The sequence below is a fragment of the Varanus komodoensis genome, unplaced genomic scaffold (genome assembly GCF_004798865.1).
Source record: "Varanus komodoensis strain SLA01 unplaced genomic scaffold, ASM479886v1 scaffold4, whole genome shotgun sequence".
Lineage (NCBI taxonomy): Eukaryota > Metazoa > Chordata > Lepidosauria > Squamata > Varanidae > Varanus > Varanus komodoensis.
The window spans coordinates 45,817,291-45,840,702 of record NW_025335941.1 but is presented as its reverse complement, the minus strand read 5'-3'; the positions used below and the strand labels follow the sequence as shown (position 1 = coordinate 45,840,702).

Here is a 23,412-nt window from a genome sequence, read left to right as displayed (position 1 = left end):
CGTTGAGAGCTTCTTGCTTTGTTATGCCTTAAGTTCCACTCTGTCCATGCTCACAGAACCTCTTGCTTTAACTATCACGCCAACGTTCCAAGGATAACCCCTTTGCTCCCCAGGCTCAGTTGCGGTTAGAGTATAACCACGTGGTGCCTGGAAATGCAGCAGCGTTGTGGAGAAGGTGAAGCGTTGCTACGATCAACCCAGCAAAACTCCAAACAACCCACCCTTCTGTGCTATGCAGAAAGCGAAAGAAAGTCCGAGGGCTCGAGCTTCGGCAGCCCGCTTCCTATTGGAAAGGGGCCGCCCAATGGGGGTGTGCACCTTTCCCACGTGGGCTGCAAGGGAGCCAATCGGAAAGCCCCCGAGGTGTCCCGGTCCCCGGGTCCCTCAGCACCTTGGGCAGGTGGAGCGAACCTGTCAAAGGCATCGCCCCACCTGCGCCGAGCTGTGCGCGGCTCTCCGAGCGCCCCGGGAGCCATGAACGCCGAAGAGCAGTATTACGCTTCGAGCCAGCTCTACAAGGAGCCGTGCGCCTTTCAGAGATCGCAGCCCCAGGATTACAGCCCGAGCCCCCCAGCCTGCCTGTACATGGGCAGGCAGCCTCCACCCCAGCCTCCCGCGCAGCCGCCGCCGCCGCCGCCCCCGCAGCCCCCTTACGCGAACGTGCTGGGGAGCTTGGAGCAAGGCAGCCCTCCAGACATTTCCCCGTACGAGGTGCCCCCCATCACGGAAGATCCAGGCATGCCTCACCTCCACCACCACCACCCCCACCACCACCCCCCGCAGCTCCCTCACCCGCACCAGGAAGCGCTGCCCTTTGGAGACGGCACGGACGCCGGCGGCTTAGAGGAGCCGAGAGTCCAGCTGCCCTTCCCCTGGATGAAATCCACCAAATCCCACGCCTGGAAGGGACAATGGGCTGGCACGGGTAAGAGACCCCTTCCTCTCCCCTCGGACCCCTCTTGGCTCAGACTGAGGAAGAACGGACGGCGCTGCCTTTGACGTGGCAGCCTTTTCCCTCCCCGCCCCCCACAACCGGGTGCCCCTCCAGATGAGGTAGACTACCACTCCCTGCATCCTCAGCCAGCACGGTCATGGATGATGGAAGTTGTTCTCCAAAGCATCTGGCCTTGCTGCCTGACGGGGACATGGACGTTTGCTTGGAGGGGGGATGATAATGGAGAACAGGTCCAGCCCTTGAGCATCTCGATCCTAAACACATTCCCTGCACAGTCCTGTGCCTCTTTATGCAGAAGGGGCCCCACTGTGTCCCAGGGGGCTTACTCCAAAGGTAAGCGTCTCTTGGCAGATATCCTCCCTTGATTAAAAAAGGGCTACTGAGATGAGAGGAATGATATACCTGAATAAAGATTCAGAGATGCACGGCTTGAAGCGCATTTAGGATTCAGTCCAAAGGGAAACAATTCCCTTTTTGGGGTCTTAAAGGATCCAGTAGTCTTCTAAAAAGCAGCTGGACATACTTTGTGCAAAAAGTGCAGTGGAAACGCAAGTTGTGTGCAGTTGGGAATGGAAACTTTTGTTTTCCATTAGGAAAATTCTGAGAGGTGCCCAAGAACTGGAGATGTGGCTGCACTGGATTCTTGTGCAGTTAAAATCAGTGCTTAGAATAATCGATGTGGGACCTTAAAAAGAACAACTGCCATGCACTACCACCAAGCTGTTAGTCTTTAATGTTCCACAGGATTCTTTCAAATTGAATCCTAGACATGTCTGCTTAGAAGGAAGCCCTATTAATCCATAAGGCATGGATGGGGAGAATTTTTTGAGGGACAGTCTAGTAATGTAATAAATCAAATAAATCAGTGCACTGAGTTTACTGACATTTATTTCTAGGTAAATGTGTGCAGCGGATGGGAGGCCGGCTTGGTTGCTTTGCTGTGAGGGCTTAACATGGCTGTGCTTCTGGATCTTGAAACTGGCGGTGCACTTGTGGCCAGCGGTTTTCTTTGGGGAAGGGGGGCTCTGTGCATTGCTTCAGCACATGGTAAGCCAGCCCTGCTGCAAATGGGAGCTCCTGTGCATTGTGTGGCGTGGTGGCAGGGTGTGTGTAGGTTCCATTTCCACTGGAACCCTTGGCCTGACAGCACCATTGGTTGAGCCCCTTCCTGGTTGAAGTTCCGGCACTTCAATGACAACACCTAGTTTCTTGTAGGCATATGTGTCTTTGCATAGCACTTAGATTGCATATCCTGCTGCTATTACTACTCTTATTATTACGGAAATATATTTTGCATTTCCTTTGCAAAATCTCTTTCGCCTCTTCTGCTCTGTGGTAGAGCCAGTCTGTTTGAGCACATGAGGTTCTATTTTCAGATGTAATAGGAAGCGAGCAGAAATGAAAGAGCGCATTAATGGCGATCTTTGGCTTACTGGGGAACAAACTTCATTGGACTCAATGGGACTTTAAAGTAGACATTTAAATTAGTATTTAAAGTTAATTTTAAAGTAGGATTAAATGAAAGCTAAGCAAAACAAGCTATTTTCGAAGTAAGGCTCTTTGGATAGACAAAGGCATTCACTGTTTACCATTTTGCTAAAATAAATTGTTAATTTCTTTCAATATTTCCATCAGTGCCCATTGTAAAGATGGCAGCTCTGAATGAAAGGTTGGATCTAAATTCTAAACCCATGCCAGGGCTCCTACTCTTTTCATGCACCCATCAGTTTGGGGGCAGAACGTGATTATGCCCCACTGTGCCCACAGTGAATCTAGTCCCATTCACTTTGGTTAAAATGTAAAAGCGGCTTTTGCATCTAATGGAGAGGCACACTGGCCATGGAAATTTATGCCACAATCCATTGGTTAGTCCTAAAGTTAACAGTTTTACTCTCACAAACCATATGGCTAAAAGGTGGTTGAAGGTGGCAAAATACGCGGTTTTATTAAGGCATATGTGCACATCTGTTTCTCCAGTTTTACGTCATGCATATTTTTCCTTTGAAATTAATTTAGTGTTACTACGTGCCGCCAAGTTCTCTTATGGTGACCCCATAAATGAAAGGCCTCCAAAACTCCCTGCCCTCTGACAGCCCCACTCAGTTCTTCGAAGGTCAAGGCTGTGGCTTCCATCTATCTCATATTTGGTTGAAATCAATTGCACTAAAAGTATTCAGGCAATCATGTAGAACTATTTGAGGTTTATGTTTTTACCTTATTTCAACATAGGGACAGAAATCTGTGCCCTCACACACCATATTAACCCCTTTCTGGTGGAATCTGGGCCAACATACTTGAACTGAAATTGGTAAAATTAGTCTTTGCTTTATAAACAGTCCATGTGAAGAGGACAGAACGATTGTTTACCACCTGAATAATTAAAACTAAAATAATGTTAAATGATGAAAACCCAGTTACTTCCATTTAAGTGGGTGTGTGGATCATCAGAATTTTTTCTAATTTTAAAGGAAAGGGACTGTTTTCTCATTTACATCGCTCCATTACAACAGGATCTAAACTAATTCTCATCTCCTGCTCAATTAAGTTACCTGTAGTTAAGTCCATGCATGGGTAGTTAGGGTATCTGTAATTAAGTCATACCTGGTTAAGCTATCTGAACAAAAATGAAGACTGCCAAGAGAGCCTTAGTTTGCCCGAATAGCAACCACTTTCCAGCAGCAAAGGGTCTTCTCATACCTTCTCATAACCAAATGCCTTCTGCTGCAGGCTTTCGTAGACATTGCTTTCCTCTGGAAATTCTTTCCAGCAGGAATGCTGGTGGGAGCCTGGGAAAAGCAGGCCCACAAACCAGTCACTCTGTTGTTTGCTTCTGAATTTACACCACCTGGGAGCGGATTCAGTGCACCCAGCTCTGCGGCAGCAGAACTGGACTTGACGTGGCCCTGTGTGTGTTGGGTTTTTAAAATCCTGGCTGAAAGAAATTGCTTCCCTGAGCTGTATTATTCTCCGTGAAGCTATTGGGACTGAAATAGTTTTCAGTAAAGAGTGTTACCAATGGAATTATTGCATTAAATTAAGAAATATTAAAAGCAGTGGGACAAGCTTCCGAAAGAGTATAGGTTCTATCCAGTGTTGTTCTAACTTAAAACAGGGATATTGAAATGAATAGGACTTAAGTTGCCTTAACAATAGATTATAGCCTGGTACTAATCCACTGATTTTGCTGGGATTACTGTTCTAAACGTATTTACTAGCAAATAAGCCCCACTAAATACAGTGGGACTCACTTCCTAGGGAATATCAGCACTTCTCCATCTAAACCAACTTCAGGATCACAATTCTAGAGGCATCAGAGCCTGTTTACATTATTGAAGCCATGTTGCATTAAGAGACTCTCGAAGTCCACGCTCACAGGTAGGTCTCCCCAAAGGTGGGAAGCCTTTGCTGAAAGTCTGCTGCTCCCAGAACAAATTCAGCAACAATTTCGAACCAGCGAACCTGTGTCGTTAACTCCCTGAATTCAGAGGGGCTTATTTCCAAGACAGAAAAGTCTGCAGGATCCATCTTCAAAGTTCAGTGAGGAAGGAATCAAGGTTTACACTCAGGTTCTAAATGCATTTACCTGAAACAAAACTCCAGGTTTTTTCCCACAGACCTTTTGAAAAGCAAAATGTGGATCAAATACTTCTGCTTTAATGATGTTTGTGTTTTAGCATGGCATGTGAAAGAAAGTGCCACAGGGCATAACTTTTAAATGTGCATATTAGCGCATATCTAGAAAAGGAGTTGATCTGGCTGCAGAAAAATGCTTCTAGTGGTACCCTTTGCTGATGGGGAGCAAAACCCAAGTCTGCACCCTTTACCTGGCCTAAGGTATTCGGCTGCTTCTGAGATGGATGGAGCTGTGCATTCACTTCTAGAGCCATTGGTTGTTAATTTGGAGCACTAAGTAAGAGTTGCATAAGCACAGTATGCATCTGGATCCTGAATATGTTTATCTGGATAAGGACCAACTGCTCCCTATGGAAACCATAGGACTTAATCTTCCAAGTAGACCTGTCTGAACTTTCCACCTTACAAAAAGTCAGCTGGAGTTATTTATATTGATTACCTTAAGCCATTAAATTATATATACCCTAAAAACACATTTTAAAATAAGTTCTACTGAAATGAAAGCAATCTCTCTTCCCAAATTTAAACTGGATTAAGAACTATTCGAACTCCTGCAATCCTATTGCGCTCAGTGGGAAGAATCCTGAGTTAGATGGAATTTGCTTTTGAGTAAAGATACATAGGATATGGCAGCAAATTTGATTGTTGCAACTTTGAAAGGAGTAACCAAAAACAGGCTTGCGTGGCCTTATGAAAGTAAAGCAATTTAAACTGCGTGCCATGGTGGTCCCTAATATCCATGTCTTGTATCGTTGTGTCTTTATACTGGCCACAACACCAATCTCAGGTACTATGCAAATTCCAGAATAAGCCTCATTTAATTCAGTGGGATCTACCTTAAGTAATGGTATTTGTCTGGACTGTACATTTCTGAAAACATATTTGGTACCTCATAATAAGTAACTATCCAGCTGGCATAATATACGATGTGTCAGTTTCACATAGTAATTTACAGTCCTGCCTAGTGATACAGCCGAGCATGTATTAGCTTCATAGTGAGTTCCACTCCTACTGGCACCTAGTATGAATTCTTCTCCAGAGGGAACAGAAATTTGATTGAGATGGTGTTGTTTCCTTTCCCGTAGTGAGTGTGTTCCAGGAAGGGCAGTTGGGAACAACTTTCTGTCTGCCTGCACAATGTTATCGAGTCCTGCGTTTTGTGCTCCCTGGGTCACACCTTTCTGCAAATATTGCATTAAGGGCTTTGTTCGAATAGATAGCAGAAGTGGAGGTGAGGGGGAAGAATCCCTATAATTTTCTCAAGGGTACCTTGGTCAGCCTGTTGCAGTAGAGGAGACCAGGTCTTGGACACCTTAAAGACTATAACCCATTAATTCTGGCATAAGCTTTCATCCATCTGATGAAGTAGGCTTTGGTCCATGAAAGCACACCAGAAAAATGTGCTAATCTTTTATGTGCCACAAAACACTCATTCAGAACTTTCTTGGTAGGGCGCATAATTCAAACAGGCCTTTTCCTGTGGGCAGATCACATTGAAAAGAAGAAGAGAGAGAGAGAGAGAGAGAGAGAGAGAGAGAGAGAGAGAGAGAGAGAAGCACCCCGTTGGCCCAGAAAAAAAATATGCGGTTTAGTATATGCGTATGTGTGCCTTGAGGGCTACAGCGCTGATCTTTTTGGTGGCTAGCACTAGCCCTCAGCCCTGCTCAACAGCTTAAACAAAGTCATTAAAAAGAAATTGGGTAGCCTCTCCTGAAACATCTTCGGGAAATAAGGGAAGGCTCTGAGCTCAGGTCGTAATATACACTGGCTCTGGAATAAGCGCTCTCTCCAGTTGACCAGCACTTGGACTAAACTGGTAAAAGGCAGGGAATCTCTCTATGTGAAGAGTGACACAAATTTGTAGCAGGTGAATACTCATCTGCCTTAAGTTTGAGATTTCTTACATCCTGCATAAATAGTACTCTATTTTGTCACATGCGTGTGTATATGGTTTCTGTTTAGGTATTTCCTATTGGCAGCCTCGGCCTCAAGGCATGTGGAAATAGGATTTAGTTTTGGTGGTGTTTTTTCCCAAAGAAATGTACTGGGGGAGACATGGATGTACGTGGGCGAGTGATCTAAGAGGGCTATCACTACAAATGATACTTGTCTGCTCAGGAGTCCCATTGAGTTCAATGGGTATGATTCCCAGAAAAGGCAGTATAGGATTCAGCATTTATTTCAAGCATTTATACAAGGTCTTTTCTGCCAAAAATGGTGCTTAATGCAGCACACCAAATATATTAAAATCTTGTAAAGCTTGAGCCATTAGTTCCATCGAAACAAATGTGAGCTTAGTGAATATATATCAGTATTCTTGCTCAGTTTTCATTCATTCCAGTGGGACTTGCATGGGACTTTTTCTTTGATGACTTATACCCAAAGTATTTAGCACAGGTGCGTGTATGCATAAGTGTGTCCCATTGTGCTTGCAGGAAGAATTCATTAATTTTAACCATAGTTTATTACTTTCTAGTTTAAGATGCATGTAACCTAACAAGTTCTTCTGCAGAAGAATAAAAAAGCACTATTCATGCCTCTGACCATAACTTAAAAACAATTTTAATTACATCCCATCTTTCTGCCAAAAAGCCTGGTCTGCAGACCAACATCAGGCACTCAGGGGCTTGGGCAGCCCCAGCAAGGTTTCTTCTCTGGGCAGGAGATGGGACTCAATCATCTAAATTATTTATTTATTATATAATTTTATACTGCCCAATAGTCGCAGCTTTCTGGGCAGTTTACAACAGCCAACCTCCTATGCCAAACAATATTTTCAACTTTTCCACATTCTCCGAAGAGGTTTGCTACACGGCTGGGGGACTGATTGTCCAGAGAAGGAACCTAAGCCCAAATTTCCCTTGAACATTAAAAATAGTTCTTTGAATCTCGTCTTCAGAGCATCCTGAAATTCAGCAAGAACAGCCACCCTCAAGCTCTGCTGATGGTAGGATTATGGCAATTGTAGTACCAACACATCCAGGTTGGGAAAGATTGAGTTAGAACAGTATTATCCATTCTCCTTATTTCTCCATTTAATTTAATTTATCTCCCCCTTTCCCTCACAAAATGGTTCTCAATGCACTAACAACACAACACAGATTAAAATCAGTTTTAATCAATGTAACATAACACAGCAATGAAAGAAATGAACTGCACCAACCCATTAAAGCCCCTGTTTGTATTCTAAGTATGATTTGATAAGAACAGCTAAGTCACTTTTCAGTAGAGTTGAAATATTTTTGTTGACTTATTTTCCCCTGAAACTGTTGATACCAGATATTTTCCAGATATCCCCCTGTCAGTTGCTTGAATATATCTTGAGATTATCTTCCATTTGTCTAGTCCATCCTCCTCTAATGGTTGGCACTGGGCAATATATGACAGCTGGCTTAGAATGCAGAGGGATATTGTCTTTGACAGCACGTGGCCCTAACTTGGCGTGCAATGGCACTAACATTTGGCAGGTGATGCTGTCTTTAATATTTGACACTTGTCAAGCAGCCCTGAAATGCCAACTACTCTAAAATAGGTGAATTCAAAAGGCAAACATCTCACTTTGAAAGCCTCAACTTTGAATTTTCAAGCAAAATATTTCCATTCGAGATCTAACTGGCAACTATTTGATATTAGTTCAGGGTCAAGTCTGACCCCAACTAACATTTGCCGGCTTGAGCATTTACTTCAGTTTCTATCTGGATAAAGATATATGTATGAAAGCAAAATGGTAATTAATCCAGTTTGAATTTTTAAAAAGATCATGTGGGCTTATTGAGAGAAATCAATCCATTTAGCAGTTCATTAGCAGGCTACTAAGGTGACCAAAACACTAAGTTTTTTCACCACTTAGTGTGATTATATAATTACCTGCTTTCTTACCTGTGAGTAAGTCCCACTGCGCTCACTGACACTTACTTCTGAGTAGACATGCTTCATAGAACTGGGATATCAGTTTAACAGTTTCATCTTTTGCATGCCTACTTTGCAGCCTCAGAGAAGGACATACACCCAAAAAGGTTTGCTAGGAAAAGCAACTGCAGTTATCTGAGCAATGTCCAAGCAATCTTCACATGGCGAAAAAAAATCCACCCCAATCTGAACCACAAGCATACTTATTGGATTATCTATAAAATTATTTTAGTGTACAATTTTACTCAAGAAAAAGGCCATTCAACTCCCAGCATTCCCCTTCAGCTAAAAAGGCATTCCCAGTTAATGAGGCAACATCATTCTCTTTAAAAAGTGTTAATTTTTTTTTACAGACACTATCTGAGAAGAGTATTTTCCTTTCACACCAAGACCGCTGCTGCCCATGGAGGTTTATGCATGCATGAGCTTTTGTTTCTCCTATGTTCATATGTTCTTCGTATGCAAATTTATGGAGATTCAGTTGCTTAAAGTTTAGTCAATTAATTGAGATTCAGTATTATTAATTTTATGTCTGTACAATTTAGTGGATTAAGTTCTCTGGGCAGTTTGCAGTGATTCATAAAATACAACTAAGAAAAGTACCATAACATTTCACAAAAGAAATTTAACCCCCGATTTAAATTATTTAAATAACTAAGACAAGTTAATACTAAGACAAGTTTTATGTAAGAATAATGCTAGCGATTAAATATTAAGACAAGGCCTGTTAAATGCAGCTGATTATTCCCCCCCCCCCATTATAGTCTATTTAGAGTGACTGACTGCATGTCCAGGATTGAGGGCAGTCTGAATTTGGTGCTGAAAGGTAACTAGGGTTGGTGCCAGGAGGGCCCCAGTGGGGAGTCTGTTCCATAACTGGGGAGCCACCATAGTACAGTCCCTCTTCCTTGTTGCTGGCCACCAAGTCTCCCTCAGAGGTGGCACTCAGAGGAAGGACTCTCATGTGAAGCACAGCATTTGGGGAGGTTGTGGCTGCAGGAGGTGATCGAGTTGCTTCTTCCTCATAAAAGTGATCCAAGAAATATGACAGCTTAAAATTCCTGTGTGTAACTCACTTATGTACAGATTACAACTTGGGGTTTGACAATATCTTTCTAAATTCTGGAGCTCACCTTTTGGACTGCTGATTATTTGCTTTCAATTTGTGTATATGTGTGTGTGTGTGTGTGTGTGTGTGAACACATATATCAATGAAACACCTACCAGTTTTATTAGAATGTTTATTTTAGGCTTTATTTATTTATTTAAAACATTTCTATGCCGCCCCCATCGCAACAAAGCCTGGGGCGGCTCACAACAGGGCTGCTTTGAACCTGACCCTTGCACAAAACAACTTGCAAAAATCAATTGAACTGATTATTTCCCAAAATATTTGAAAGAAAGATATAAAAATTAATAAAGTATCGCAGACTGCACCAGAACTTATTTCCAAATGAGTGCAGGTAGGGCTGTAGTGTAAAAGTGCGTGTGTGTGGTGGTGGGAGTCCATGCTGAATTACACACTTCTGTTGCTGATTCATTGTGCTGATGTGTGTGACAAGAAAGGTTCACAAGTATCCCAGTAGCTCAGGTGACAGAGCTTTCAATGGCAAAATAAACCCAAGGGGAGGTTAGATGCAGCAGGCCGAGATCTGGAAAGCTGAGTGAAGTGATCCTTACCTGATGCTCTCCAGATGCAGCACCCAGGATGCTCCAGCCCACATGGCCGGTGGTCAGGGATCCTGGCAGTTAGAATCAACACAGTCAACAAATGGGGAAGGCGGGGAAGAGGAGCTGGGAGGAGGAGGAAGTTGTTCTGGGAGGTAGAAAAGTAAAAGAGCAGGGAGTCCATGCGCAGGGTGATCGACAGAAGCAAACTGGGAGCTGTGCAAGATGTAATCTAGGAAAGCTAATTGGAGGCTGGAAGAGGCAATGGGTGAAGCTTTTCCACCATCCATAAAAAGTATGGGGTCTAGCTACTGTTAAAAGTATCAGCACTTGGATCCCGGGCCAGTGGGGCGAGAGAATGGAAAATACCTTAATAATCATTTTGCCTACATTTTGCCAGTCAATTCTTTGGTTAGAGGCACCTATTAATAAGTTGGTATCATGCATTGTTATTCTTTTGTGTCCATTGTTAATTTAAGTACCATTTATTTCAATGGGATTAGCATTGGATATGGCCCATAATGTATGAGCTGTATGTGTCTGTGCATGTGAAAAAGAGGGAGGGGAGAAAGGTTTTAAAATATAATTATTATAACCATTCAAAGAGTTTATGCAAATCTCAAAAGGCACCGAAGCACCTTTTTATCCAATGTGGTTTTAGATAAAATGATGGTCCCTCTCCAGCTCTAGCCATGCACAAAAACTAGTGGCATCAGGAAGATGGGCATTCCCCCACCCAGCATCAAGTCAAATGATGCACCCAGCTAATTTGGTGAGGCTTGTGGCTAAGCTTTGTGATATAGAATGAATATGCGGGTGTCAGTCCACTGCCATGTAATGTGTGAAGCAGATCTAAAATCCCAGCAAAATCAACCGTGGTTCTCCTCCCAGGTAGCATCATCACTAGCCACAGTAGAATATTTGCACATGTTTTGCATCAGTCAAGTTCTTTACAGCAATGTCACATCTGTGTCTTCGACAGTAAACACTAAAATGTAAACCAAAGTAAATGGTCTAGTGGTTTAGCAGCAGCTGAGTTGTCCTAAACAGAGTGATCAGCCCATGAGCAGCATAATAATGGAATTGTGCGTTAGGTTCATTGCTCCCTTGTTAAACAACTCACATGAGCTGGTGAGTGGGGGACTCAAGGGAACTGCAGGACTATTTATGTCTAAACATGCTTAGTGCTGCAACCCAAAAATCCTATCTTGTCCAGTGGGTTGTATCCAGTGATAGTCCTAGTTTTTGAAAGGGGATCTAACTTAGACTAACAGTGTATACAACCCCTTGGTTGTCGTCATTGTTTCAGAACAAACTCAGAGCTTACTACACAGATGCTTAAGGGGGAGCCCCACATCTGAAATCCACACTTCGGATGTGCTCTGCAAGAAACAAGATGATATCACTGATGTGCTCTCAGTGACTGGGTTTGCAGTGCATGGTGTGGGTGGAAGGGTGCACTTATTTCTAAGTAAATGTTTCTACACACGCGCGCACATATGTGCTGTGCCTCCAGAGCAAATGTCACATGCATGTACACATAGACTGCACATGTTAAAGCCCTTCAGAACCATTTGATTAAGATAGGGCCTATAGCAAAAGTGAGTGAACATGAACAGTATAAAACACGACCAGCGATTTTACTGGTTTTAGTAATGTCTGTTTTTAATGTTTATATTTTAAAACTTGCTCTTAAAGTTTTTAAATGTCATAGGCAGTCTTGGTAATTTTATTGAAAGGATGAGAATATAAATACCTTAAGCAAATAACCATCTTCCATATTAGGAAAACACAAAATACACTAAACCATTGATGATTTCATGCATTCAGTAATCAGCAGCCTGTACATGTATTTGCAGTTAGAACGCACACAAGAAAAGAGGGAACAGCATCATCAACTAATCACACATTGATTTGAATGACAGTCAAGTACCTGGAAATCAAGAAAAGCTCCTCATATTTGAGTAGCACCAATTTGAAAGTAACTACTTTGGTGTAATTCACCGCCCTTGCAATAAAATGATTTATTTTATTTGTTGCTTTCTGATCCAATAGCCACAGCCTTTTAATAGAGCAAGGAAAAAAGCCACTTGGAGTGCTCATAGATACAGGACACCCTTGAGAAAAAAACCCCAGTTTCTACAGTGCCTGGAATGCAGGGAGCGTGAGATATATGTGCTGTCTAAATCTATGGAAGGAGTCATCTGGAATCTAAGAAGGGCAGGATAATTTAACAAGATTTCAGTTAATTGTATGACCTACATGAAGAAGTAGGTTTCCTTGTATTGCATAGGCTTCTTTCTCAAGTAACTGACTGAACATAGAAGTTTGTACTGTTTTGCATTTCACCTTCCTAAACCTTCCTCTCTCCCACAGCTTCTCTCCCCCCTATGCCAGTTTAAGATTATCACTTTACACATCTAATTAAGGGGACACTGGCTACAAAAGATTATGTTAAAATAAATTGATGAGTCTTTAAGATGCCACAGGACATTTTCTGTGCATAGATTTCAGTTGGACAACATAACTTTGTGTCCTGTTAGTCTTGCACAAAAGAAATGAATGACTTAAAAAAGAATACTGCAAACTCTGTTTTTCAATTTTATTTTGATTGTTCTGTAATTAATAAGAAAAACTTTATGTCTGGATTGTTGTTACTAATTTTTGATATGTGTTGGAAATTAGGTCAGCAGAACTTAAATGCAGAGGGAAGTAGTTACTATTTTGTCATGAGCTTCATAGTTGTGTGTCACAGGTTTGCAGAATGATGGAATGGAACGACTCATTTTTCATAAATTAATACCTGAAAATGTCACTTTGCTGTTGATTGGCACTGCTGTCAACTATGTTTGTTTGTTTGTAACATTTACAGACTGCCCCAGAGCCCAGAGGGCAGGGCATAGTCACTCTGCCCTCTGAAGAATGGCCATTGGGTATTATGCTTCCCAGGGCAAATGTAGTTAAAATGGAAACACACAGAAATGAGGTTATTTTCAAAATTGAGTGTTAACCCTTTCAAGGTGCATTTTTTCAAGCCTGAAATAATGTTATGCAGGCTCAGGCATGTCTTTTTCTGACTTAACTTGCATAGGACTGCACTTGAAGTGAGTTCAAGAGCAATTGTGATCTCCTCCTCCTTTTTTAAAGGATTGCCTCTTAAAAACAACAACTTTAAAGGTGCAATCCTATGCATGTTTAGACAGAGGAAAGTCCTACATTTCCTGCTGTGGCTGTCTGGAGGGCTGCTGGGAGTGATCAGACTTTTTCTGCCTAAAACATGCATAGGAACTCACCCTTCAAAGGAGATTAGTTTCTTCTGGAAGAAGCACTGACTCCTTGGCTCCCTGCTCCTTTTCAGTTCAACACCTGGGTGCCCAACGTCTCAACATTACATTTTGGGTTATTCTGCAAGGTGAACAATTGGAAAGTTGCAGTCCTGCCCCACACCTCATCCCATCCCACCAGGACAGTGAGATACTCATTTGTTATTTTTCTCCAGAGACAGTCCTGCAGACCCCATTCAGTCTACAGACTTGCAAAATCAGTGAGCAAGTTCTGATGTGCTCTCCTTGTGGTTGGTCCAACAATGAGATGTTCCTAATACTGAAAGGCAAGATCCAACCAAACAGAAGCACTTGGAAGCAAACAAAAACATCCTGTGTACTGACAGAGAAGATGGCGAATCTGATCCTGTGCTGCTACGGGTGCGATCGTATGCTTGTTTAGACAGGAAAAGAGTCCTGCAATTCATTGGCCTTTTTCTGTTTAAGCATACATAGAATTGTGCCCTTAAATTATAAGTCAATACAGATGAGTAAATGGATCTTATTCTTCAATAGGTGTACCTGTGTCAGACCGGAGGCTTAAGCCTGCTTTTATTTTGGCCATTTGGTTGGGCAACCTGACCCTGGCTTGTAGAGGCAGTTCTGCTATATGTTTACTGAGAAGTAAATCCAACTAAATTTGATGGGAAATATTTCCTGATGTCCTTAGGCTTCTTCTACTTTGCAGTATAGCCTCAGAAAGAAGGCTTAGCTTTGGCTGAATCATGTGTATCTAGCAAAAATGCATTGCACTGTAGGCGTATACCATCTATTTGCAAATTAGAGTATTTAGCTACCTTGAGTAGGGTTTATTCCTAAGTCAGTGTGTGAACAAAATCTCAGGATTACTGGGCCCTATCCCAAACTCCTTTGTTTGATGTTCAATTCTTCCTTTTTTAAATCAATGTTTTAAAAATCCAGATCAAACAGATTAACACACCACCTAATGACCTTTGCTTATGTGTGCTTTGGTGCAAGGTTTGACTGCTCTAAGTCAAATAACTTGTAGATCAGGATTTTCCTGCCAGTAAATTCCCTCAGGTAAGGCATCCAGGCCTAGCATAGTCAATGTACATGCAAGAAATCCAGTTTAATTTGATTGTGAAGGGGTAGGTAATTTTTCATTCTTCAGAATATCACTTTTTTGAGATAATGATTTTAACAGCCTCATAAACAGTTAATCAGCATAATGGAGCCAATTAATAGATCAACATTCTACTCCAGAACTCTTATGTGAAGTTAATAAGCTGGAAACATATTCTGAGATAACCTGATCTGGTAGGAAAGAGATGATATCAATAGTATTGGTTTGTCATTGTTGCAGCACAAAAGCTTTCTAGTATGAATTGATATTGGAGAGGAATAGGTTATTCATAGCAACTGATTGAGTTGGTAAATGGTCTAAAGTCAGCCTCATTTATTTCAGTGCAACTGCTCTAAACAGGATTTATGTGGGGTTTCCCCCAATGATCCCATTCTTAATTTAAATTCCACTGATTTCAATGGGACATGAAAGTGCCACAAGTTGGTTCAATTACATCATACTTTTGTAATAATAGCCTGTGATTCACACACACCTAAAGCAGAATGTCTGCTAGTTTTTCTATGCTTCTATCTTACTGGTGGTGTAGTTCAAGTTCCTTCCTGAATGTAAGGTCCAGATAAACACATAGGAAACCAATAGGATTTGCTTAACACTCATTCTGGTTAGGGTGGGCAATGAAATATGAAAATCAAACAGCCCATTTCTTATTTTCTTGCATTTATGCAAATACAATTATTTAATTGCTCAGACTTTTTGCTGAGAGGCAGTCTCTGGATATGATCAACAGAATGAATTGGCTGATTGATCAGATGGAGAATACGCCCTTAATCCAGTTTTTAGCAACTTCCTGCCTCCCGCATTTAAAAAGAAGGAAGTCCTCCAGATTTCAGTGCTCTCTCCTGCCACAACAGTAGCACTCCTGCTACCAGTCTCCTTCCAGGTAGGGCTTACCCTCTCAAAGGCCATGGGACTTGCTGCCCAGTAGATACCAGTATGCTGCCACTTGTTTGCCCAGGAGATTCCTATCTCTGAAACTGCCTTTCCAGTTCTAGGAAGAAAAGGTGGCCATGAGCAGTTCCTCTTGCAATCAGTGAAACAGGGCGCAATTTTATGCAAGTTTAAACAGAAAATTGCAACATGGGTGCAGTACATTGGGAATTGTCGGCCTTTTTCTGTCTAAACTTACATAGGCTTTCAGTTTAAATAATTTAGTGCTGTTCCACATGTGTGTTTAAGTTATTGGGTCTCATCGGTTAAAATTATTATGACATTGCATTTATATCCCACCTTTCTTCCTTTTGCAAGGAACTCAAGGACCTTACAAGGTTCTCCTCCTCTCCACTTTATCCTGGCAAGAATAGCCCTGTGTGGTGGGTTAGTCTGAGAGTGCCTGCCTCAAAGTTGCCCGGTGAGCCGCATGGCTGAGTGGAGACTACAGCCCTGATCTGCTGAGACCCAGGGCAGCGTGCTGGACTACTGCACAACGCTGGCTCCCTTCAGTGCCAGCTGCACGTACTGAAATGAGCTCTGCAGAAAGAGTAAGAAGGGGTGGAGCAGGGGCAGAGGGAGAACAGAGTTACATATTTCCCATATGGTAATTTTGCCTTTTGAATTGTGTACCTGTATAGTTTCACTATATAAAGATTCTCTTTATAAATCTTTATACAGTGGAGCCGGGGGTCAGACTAGATGGCCCGGGAGGCCCCTTCTGACTCACTCTGTTTCTATGTTTCTTGCTAAATCTGTTGTACATAGCTTTGATGGCTTTTTAGCAAAGGGGGTGTATGTTAATATTGGTAATGTTATTATTGATAATTATAATTGGTACTATTAACATAAGGCCTCTGTTAAACCAAGAATGCTCTACAATTCTAGGGGATATTTAAGGCTCATCCCTTTGGGCTCTTCTCCCAGGAACATTTACCTGGCAGTCCCTTCGCTGAGCCCAGTGGACCTTGCTTCTGAGCAGACGCACTCATGCAGCCTGATAAAGCAATGAGCAAATTTGTGACCTTTGGGTTGGTCTAACAAAGGCATTGCCTTAATAGTTTTTTTTCCCTTTGAGTGGCGATATAGCTTTGGCAGGACTTCTGGTTTCACATAGTGTTCCAGAAAGTGCCTGGCCGAGAAGCCAGGGGGAATCCGCCAGCAGAACTTGCTTGCATTCAAGGGTAGCCTCTTTCGCTCGCTTAAAAGCCTAATTCGCGCTGCTGCTAAAAAAAGGAAAGGAAGATTCTTCTCAGCTTGCAGATGTCCTGGAAATCGGGCTGCCTTCCAAAGTCCCCTGCGGACCCTTGTGATGAAAAGGAACTTGGAGCTGCCGCGAGGAGAGGCGCGCAGTTTGGGGACTCTCTCCAGCGCAGCCTTCCCCAGCCTGGTCCAGTTGCGTCGGATTACAGGTCCTGCCATCACCCAGCTAGTTGTGTAGGCTGGGATGCTGGGAATTGTAGTCCTGCGCCAGGGAGCGGACATCAGATTAGGAAAGCCGTTCTAATTCCGACAGGTCTACCTGCGCAGAGTCAAGGGGATTAACAAAAACGGGCATATAGACCAAACAAACAAAAAAGAAAAAAGAAAAGAAAAGAAAAGAAAAGAAAAGAAAAGAAAAGAAAAGAAAAGAAGAAAAGAAGTACTTCTGTTCAGCGTTTTCCTTTAAATTACTGTGTTTCAGCGTGCAAGCAAAACAAAGCTGTAGGAGGAGGAGGAGGAGGAGGAGGCTTTTCCATAAGAGCAAAACCTCGGAAAACGATTGAGAGAAAGCACACTCAAGGCGACAGACGCAAAATTGAAAAGGCTTTTGCATTCCAAAAGAACCCAGTTGTCCAGGATTATTATTAGCTCGTAGGTCTTTGTGTATTTTTCTCTTTTCTTTTTCCTTTCCTTTCCTTGCCTATTACAATTCGGTATCTCACGCACTGTACTATCCTAGACGTGTTTCCTTAGAAGTAAATCGCTTTGGATTCAACAGGCTTATCTCACCTAAAAGCGCGTAACTAACTGTTGCAGCTTGGAGTTGTCCCGGCTCTTTTTCAACTTTGAGGATTTCATTTGAGGACGCGGTTGGCTGCACCCTCTTTGATCGCCCCCGCCCCAATCTTTTACCACTAGATGAAGCCCGTCTGTAGCGCTTCTCTGCCTCGTTGATATCCGAGTTAATACGCTAATAATAATAATAAGTTAATAATTAGGACGTGCAGTCATTTCGCCACTGAAATCGGTGGAATTTGCAGCGCGCGTAAGTCCTAGCGAGAGCAATGGGAGCAAAAGCCGAGATAAGTGCGTCGAGGCTGGTGGCAGATGAGGTGTGATACTGCTGTTTACAATGAACTCATTTGGGCTTACTCCCGATTAAGCATGTCCAGGACCGCAGCACCGAAGTGCTCGGCTTTGCATCCTGGTCGCCCTTCAGTTTTGTTTTACACGCATGTACTACATTTTGAGTATACTTCCAAACACCTGATACCTCCCAGAGGCTCTTGCCCCTCCTAAATAAATCCAGAAGGACAACAGCTTGGTTCCTATTCACAGTCACCAGAGTGGCTTATTCTGACACCACCGAAGTTTTCATGCGATGAAAATTTGAACCGTACATTCATGCGATGTAGGGTTATGGAGAGGAGGAGGAGGAGAAAAGATATACGTGGAGATTTTAAAAAACTAAACGGAATCATGTCACTTTTTGGATAGGTTGTTTTCTGGTTCAGCTGATTGGTGATTGGTGAAAGGGGAAAAATCCACCGAGTCTGAAGTGAGAGCTGCCAATAGACATCAGTGAAGAAATAGAAGATTTTAATGGAACGAGTTTATCCATCTTTTTTGTTGTTCTGTGCCTTCAAGCCAGCTCTGATTTATGTTGGCGCGATGAATGCCCTCCAAAATAACTTGTCCTTGACAGCCCTGCTCAGCTCTTGCAAAGTCAAGGAGTAGCTTCCTTCATGGAATGGCTCCATCTCCTATTTGGTCTTCCTCTTTTTCTTCTGCCTTTGACTTTCCCCAGCATCAGTGTCTTCTCCAGCGAGCCTTGCCATCCCACGATGTGCCCGAAGTAGGGCAGCCTCAGTTTCATCATTTGCTTCCAGGGAAATTCTACGTTGAATGGAGTCCTGAGTAAAAGGACTCCAGGGCTCCATGTTTTCCTGAATGGTGTGGATTGTAACATCCTTGCCTAGGCATTAGAAGAATCAAAAAGAATCGCCACTTTCTGAACTAACCCTGTGACAAGCAGGCTGCTAACTGAACAGCCCCTGTTAGCAATCCTGCCGCTTCCTCGAGCTGGAATGGAAAGTGAAGTGAAGCAGTGCTGCAGAACCTGTGAACTGTATGGCTCTACACACCAGTTTTCTTTAAAAACCAAGCTGTTTAAGGTGAACTAGAGAGACACACAGTGTTTGGCACACATTTGGTTTGACTCTAATGGTTTAAAGTGAGCTTTGCTACTTCTAGTTGGAGTGATGTGACCACAACAATCAGGCTTGGCGCTTGGTGCCTTTGGTTGGACCCCTACACAGTCATAGGATGCACCCACTTAAGCTGGTCATTCTCTTGCAACTCAACCTACCTGCAGGGCTATCGTGAGGATAAAACTGGAAGCACATATACAGGAGGAATTTAAAGAATGTTAGAAAGATGTGCTGCTTCCTCCACCTTTGGCAGATCTAGGGATGGAATACAGGGGAGACCAGTTTAGTTGTTTCATTTTGCTTTGAATAAAATCGAACAAAACCCAGAAATGGTTCTAAAATAGAGGGGGGCTATTCACACCAGAATATAGGCACTTCGGTTCAATTGTTTTCCTTTCGTTTCTGTTGCTTACCTTTGTTGCTTTGTAATACTTTTCCGTTTATTGATATTATTTATTGTGCAATTCTATACATATTTATGAAAGGGAAGCAAAAGTCTACAGTTTCTAGCATGACTGGTTGGGACAAGATGGGAGTTGTGGGCCTTTTTTCTGTCTAAACATGCACTGGGTTGTCCTCACAAGTGACAGTACCAAAGTCACCCAGTGAGTTTCATTACTGAATGAAGACTAGAACCTGGTTCCCCAGAGACCAGCACTGCCACCCCTACACTGTCCTTCGCCTTGTCAGTGTCTTCACAACAAAACTTTCTGGCCAAGCTACAGTAAATAGGGTTGGTGCTGCCATCTGACTACAGGTGGATTGAAATTCTGGGGAAACCTTGGATGAATGTAGGAGTAAAAAGCTATTTTCAAATAGCCACCAGCTACCTCAGATGGGAGTACCTCAGAAGCTTGCAGGCTTCCATGCCAACTGGAGATTAGGAGAGCTGCAGCTTGGCCCACGTGGGGTTGAGGAAAGCTGCGCAATGGACTTCCTCTTCACATGAGCAAAGTATTCCGGTGATCTCAGATGACCTTGCAATAACCACTGAGTATCATATTCCACTCCATTTTTAGGTTCTTCCTGAGCCAGTGTGGCATAGTGGTTAGAGCAGTACAGGGATTCAGGAGAGCCAGGCTCTACTCTGCCCACAGCCACAAAGCTCACTGGGTGACTTTGGGACAGTCCCCGACGCAGCCTGCTCACAGGACTGTTGTGAGGTTAGAGAAGAGAGAGAAGACTGAAAGCTTCCTTGGGTTCTTCTAAGGAAAGCAGGCAGGGTATATATGGAAATAAATAAAATCACAGTCTTTGGCCTTTTTCTGGTCTTCACGATGTGCTCTTTTGTAGCTATTTGAGTTAGGATAAGAACCTTACTTCTTCCTGTGGTTTTTGCTTCTCCAAGGGCCAAATTTTAACAAGGCAAATTTTAATCAGTGAAGATGGACTTTAAGGCTATCCTGTAAAAACAGAAACAGAAAACACCTATTTTATATTTTGTATTACTGTAAAAGGAAATGAAACAGAATTTTTTTAAAGCTTTGGTTTAACATAATAGCTTTGGTTTATTTGATTTTTAATTATTTCATTAGTTCCTTAATGTCTTTTTAAAATAAAAAATAAGCGCACCAGTTCTGAAATTTTAGCAATCTATATGTTTACTTTCATTTAATCAGTCCGTTAATTACATTGAATATGTGTGTGGTGGGGGAATGCAGATGATTGACCACGATTTTTAAAAAATCGTCTGACTACTCTACATAAAATATTCCAGGTTTCTTCCTAGAAGTGTTATGTTGAAATGTTGTCGATTATATTCTACTTGTAAATTTATTTAAATCCAGACGGTAATATACATCAGGCTGTTAGATACCCTCTGGCAATCATAGGAGTCTCCTCCTCGGGAAGGTTCTACCTCAGTGGTAGGACTTAAATTCTTAAAATATAATATCATCGCCAGCCCCAAAGTCGAGCAGTCAGAGGATTATCCCTCTTCCGTTCAAGGTTCTAGTCCTCAAGAACTTGCGCCGAGATCTGACTCCCTGCGTGGATTCTAACTTTCCCCCATCCCTTAGGTGGCTCCTACGTGGTCGAGCAAGAAGAGAATAAGCGGACGCGGACCGCCTACACAAGGGCGCAGCTCCTGGAGCTGGAGAAGGAGTTCCTCTTCAACAAGTACATCTCCAGGCCCCGCCGGGTGGAGCTGGCCGTCATGCTGAACTTGACCGAGAGGCACATCAAGATCTGGTTTCAGAACCGGAGGATGAAGTGGAAGAAGGAGGAGGACAAGAAGCGAGGCGCTGGCGGCGCAGGGAGCCGCCCAGAGCCGGAGCAAGACTGCGCGGTGTCCTCGGGGGACGTGCCGGGCAAAGAGGAGGCGGAGGAGGCGGCGCCGCCCCCGGGCGCCAAGCTGGGCGCCGCGGACCTGCGGCCCTCGAGCCCCACCGCGTCCCCCCGGCGGCGGCAGCAGCAGGAGGGGCGGTGAGGAGCCGCCGGCGCTCTCCGGGCGGCGGGACGCGCGAAGGGCGGCGAGCGCGCCGCTGCGAGGCCCGCGCCATTCGACCCGGCGAAGCCCCTGGGCGCCGAAGGGCGGCGTCCCTCGAAGACGGGCAGGCAGAGGCGCGGCGGGTTCGGGCCGCCCGAGCCAGCAAGCGGGGCAGCTGCGCGCTCGAGGTTGGGGACTTCAACTCCCAGCATTCCCGACCACCGGCCACACCGGCAGGCCCTTCTGGGAGTCGCAGTGCCACACCTCGGGAGTTCGGCTCCTTCGCTCACCCTCTGGCCTAAGGGGTGGGCGAGGTGCTGCCTTCCAGATATGTTAGACTACGGTTCCCATCCACCCTGACCATTGGCTGTGCTGGTTGGGGCTTATGGGAGTGGTAGTCCAAAAATCTTTAGGCCAAGTTGCCTACACCTGGCCAAGGAAACAGGTGAGGGTAGGAGGGAAAGCTGGAAGGGGCTTTCCCTCCCAAACCTCTTGTTCCTTGTTCCTGGGATTTTTATGCAGTCTTGGTTACGAAGTCTTCTAAAGAAATGTGTTTATTTTAAATGTTTTGCAAATTGGATATTTAAATGATTGTCCTGTGTAATAAATATTCAACCATAAAAACAACTGGGCAGTGTGAAGGAGGAAAGTCACATGAATAGACTTGCCATGCTTTTCTTTGACTTGGGATGCTGTTGGAAATACAGTTTCTTGGTGCACGAGCAAGACTTATGCCCTAAATAGGGTTGGGATAAGTTAGGGTACAAGACATCTAAGGAAGGTAGAAAGGTTAGGAAATATACAGGATGAGCGCAGTCTTCCCACTCGTAATAGTGCAGCTGGGCTGGGCCTTAGAACCGATGTCCAAGGAACAGAAAATGACCACCCAGAGTGCCAAGCTGGGCAGCACCAAACAGGTCAATTGCCTAACCCCGGAGCTGATATGGGCCAATCTGTCCCACCAGGCTGGGTGCAGCATCATTCTTTTCTCTCTCCTTATTTTTATAAAATTTAATGGAGAGGTGGCTGGTCATAGTTCCAGTTCATCATTTTACTGTTTTTACTTCTAAAATGTATTGCCCTTTTCTAAAACAAGTGGGTGCATATGCCAGAGTGCATGTGTTTAGGGAAGAGCATCTAGGAATCTGAAAGAAGGATGGGGAATATTTAGGCCACTAAACAGCTTACCTCAGGTCCAAACTTCACTCTTCTAGGTTCTCCAGGTGGTCACCCCTGATGGTCAGGTGGAAGAAAAAAACACACAGGTGTTTTGTTATTTTTGTTTTTTGGTACATGCTCTCCCCCCACCATTCTAAAAGGATAAAATGCTCAAGGCTTGGCAGTAAAAGCTTTAGGGTGCAATGCTATGCATGCTTAGATGAGGAAACATCCTACAATTTCCAATATGGTGGACTGTGGAATATTGGGAATTGTAGGACTTTTTGCTGAATAAACATAGATTGGCTTGCCCCTTTAAACCCACAATATGCGGACAATGGGTTTTACTTGCACAAAATTATGCACAGAATCACCTTGTAATGAAGGACTTGGGTAGATTCTCTCTCAAATACATTATGTAGTAGTAGTTTTGATATATTTATTATAAATATATTCTGTATATTTGAAGGAATATTATTATTATTAGAAAAATAATCTATTAACAGGGGAATAGATTAAAGGTAAGGCTGCAGTCATTTTGAGGCACTAAGCTCAGACCACTTACAGAAACTGAAGTCAGACCAAGTATGGCATTTCAACTGATAGCGTCTTTACACAAGAAGAGAAGATGGAATGGGAATTGTGCAAGGACTCCTGGTCACCATCATGGACACAAAGTTGACACAACAGCTCTCAGGTGACTTGTATCCACTCTATCCCAATCTATAAACTTTTGGGGTCGGAGCCATACTGTGTCAGAGCAGCCCCACTGAAGTCAATGGGCCATAAATTAGTTGTGACCAGCCAACTATAGTTTTGTTTGACATGTTTTAAATGGAGTGCTGCAGAAAGTGGAGAGTCATGCAGTGTTGTGCTGCTCCATCAGGATCAGC

At 43.4% G+C, this 23,412-nt stretch overlaps 1 protein-coding gene across 1 annotated transcript; it reads left to right on the top strand.

Annotated features, from left to right (window-relative positions):
- The first annotated feature begins 474 nt into the window (after positions 1–474).
- Positions 475–21,663, top strand: PDX1 (pancreatic and duodenal homeobox 1). Its single transcript, XM_044441791.1, has 3 exons — positions 475–925; positions 20,952–21,357; positions 21,465–21,663. Exons 1-3 carry the CDS (start codon positions 475–477, stop codon positions 21,661–21,663), a joined length of 1,056 nt encoding a protein of 351 aa, XP_044297726.1.
- The last annotated feature ends 1,749 nt before the right edge of the window (positions 21,664–23,412 follow it).

Coding starts and splice junctions, on each gene's coding strand:
- PDX1 (XM_044441791.1), top strand. CDS start 475: ATGAACGCCGAAGAGCAGTATTACGCTTCGAGCCAGCTCTACAAGGAG. Junction 926..20,951: donor GGGACAATGGGCTGGCACGG/GTAAGAGACCCC, acceptor CCCATCCCTTAG/GTGGCTCCTACGTGGTCGAG. Junction 21,358..21,464: donor CGGCAGCAGCAGGAGGGGCG/GTGAGGAGCCGC, acceptor TGGGCGCCGAAG/GGCGGCGTCCCTCGAAGACG.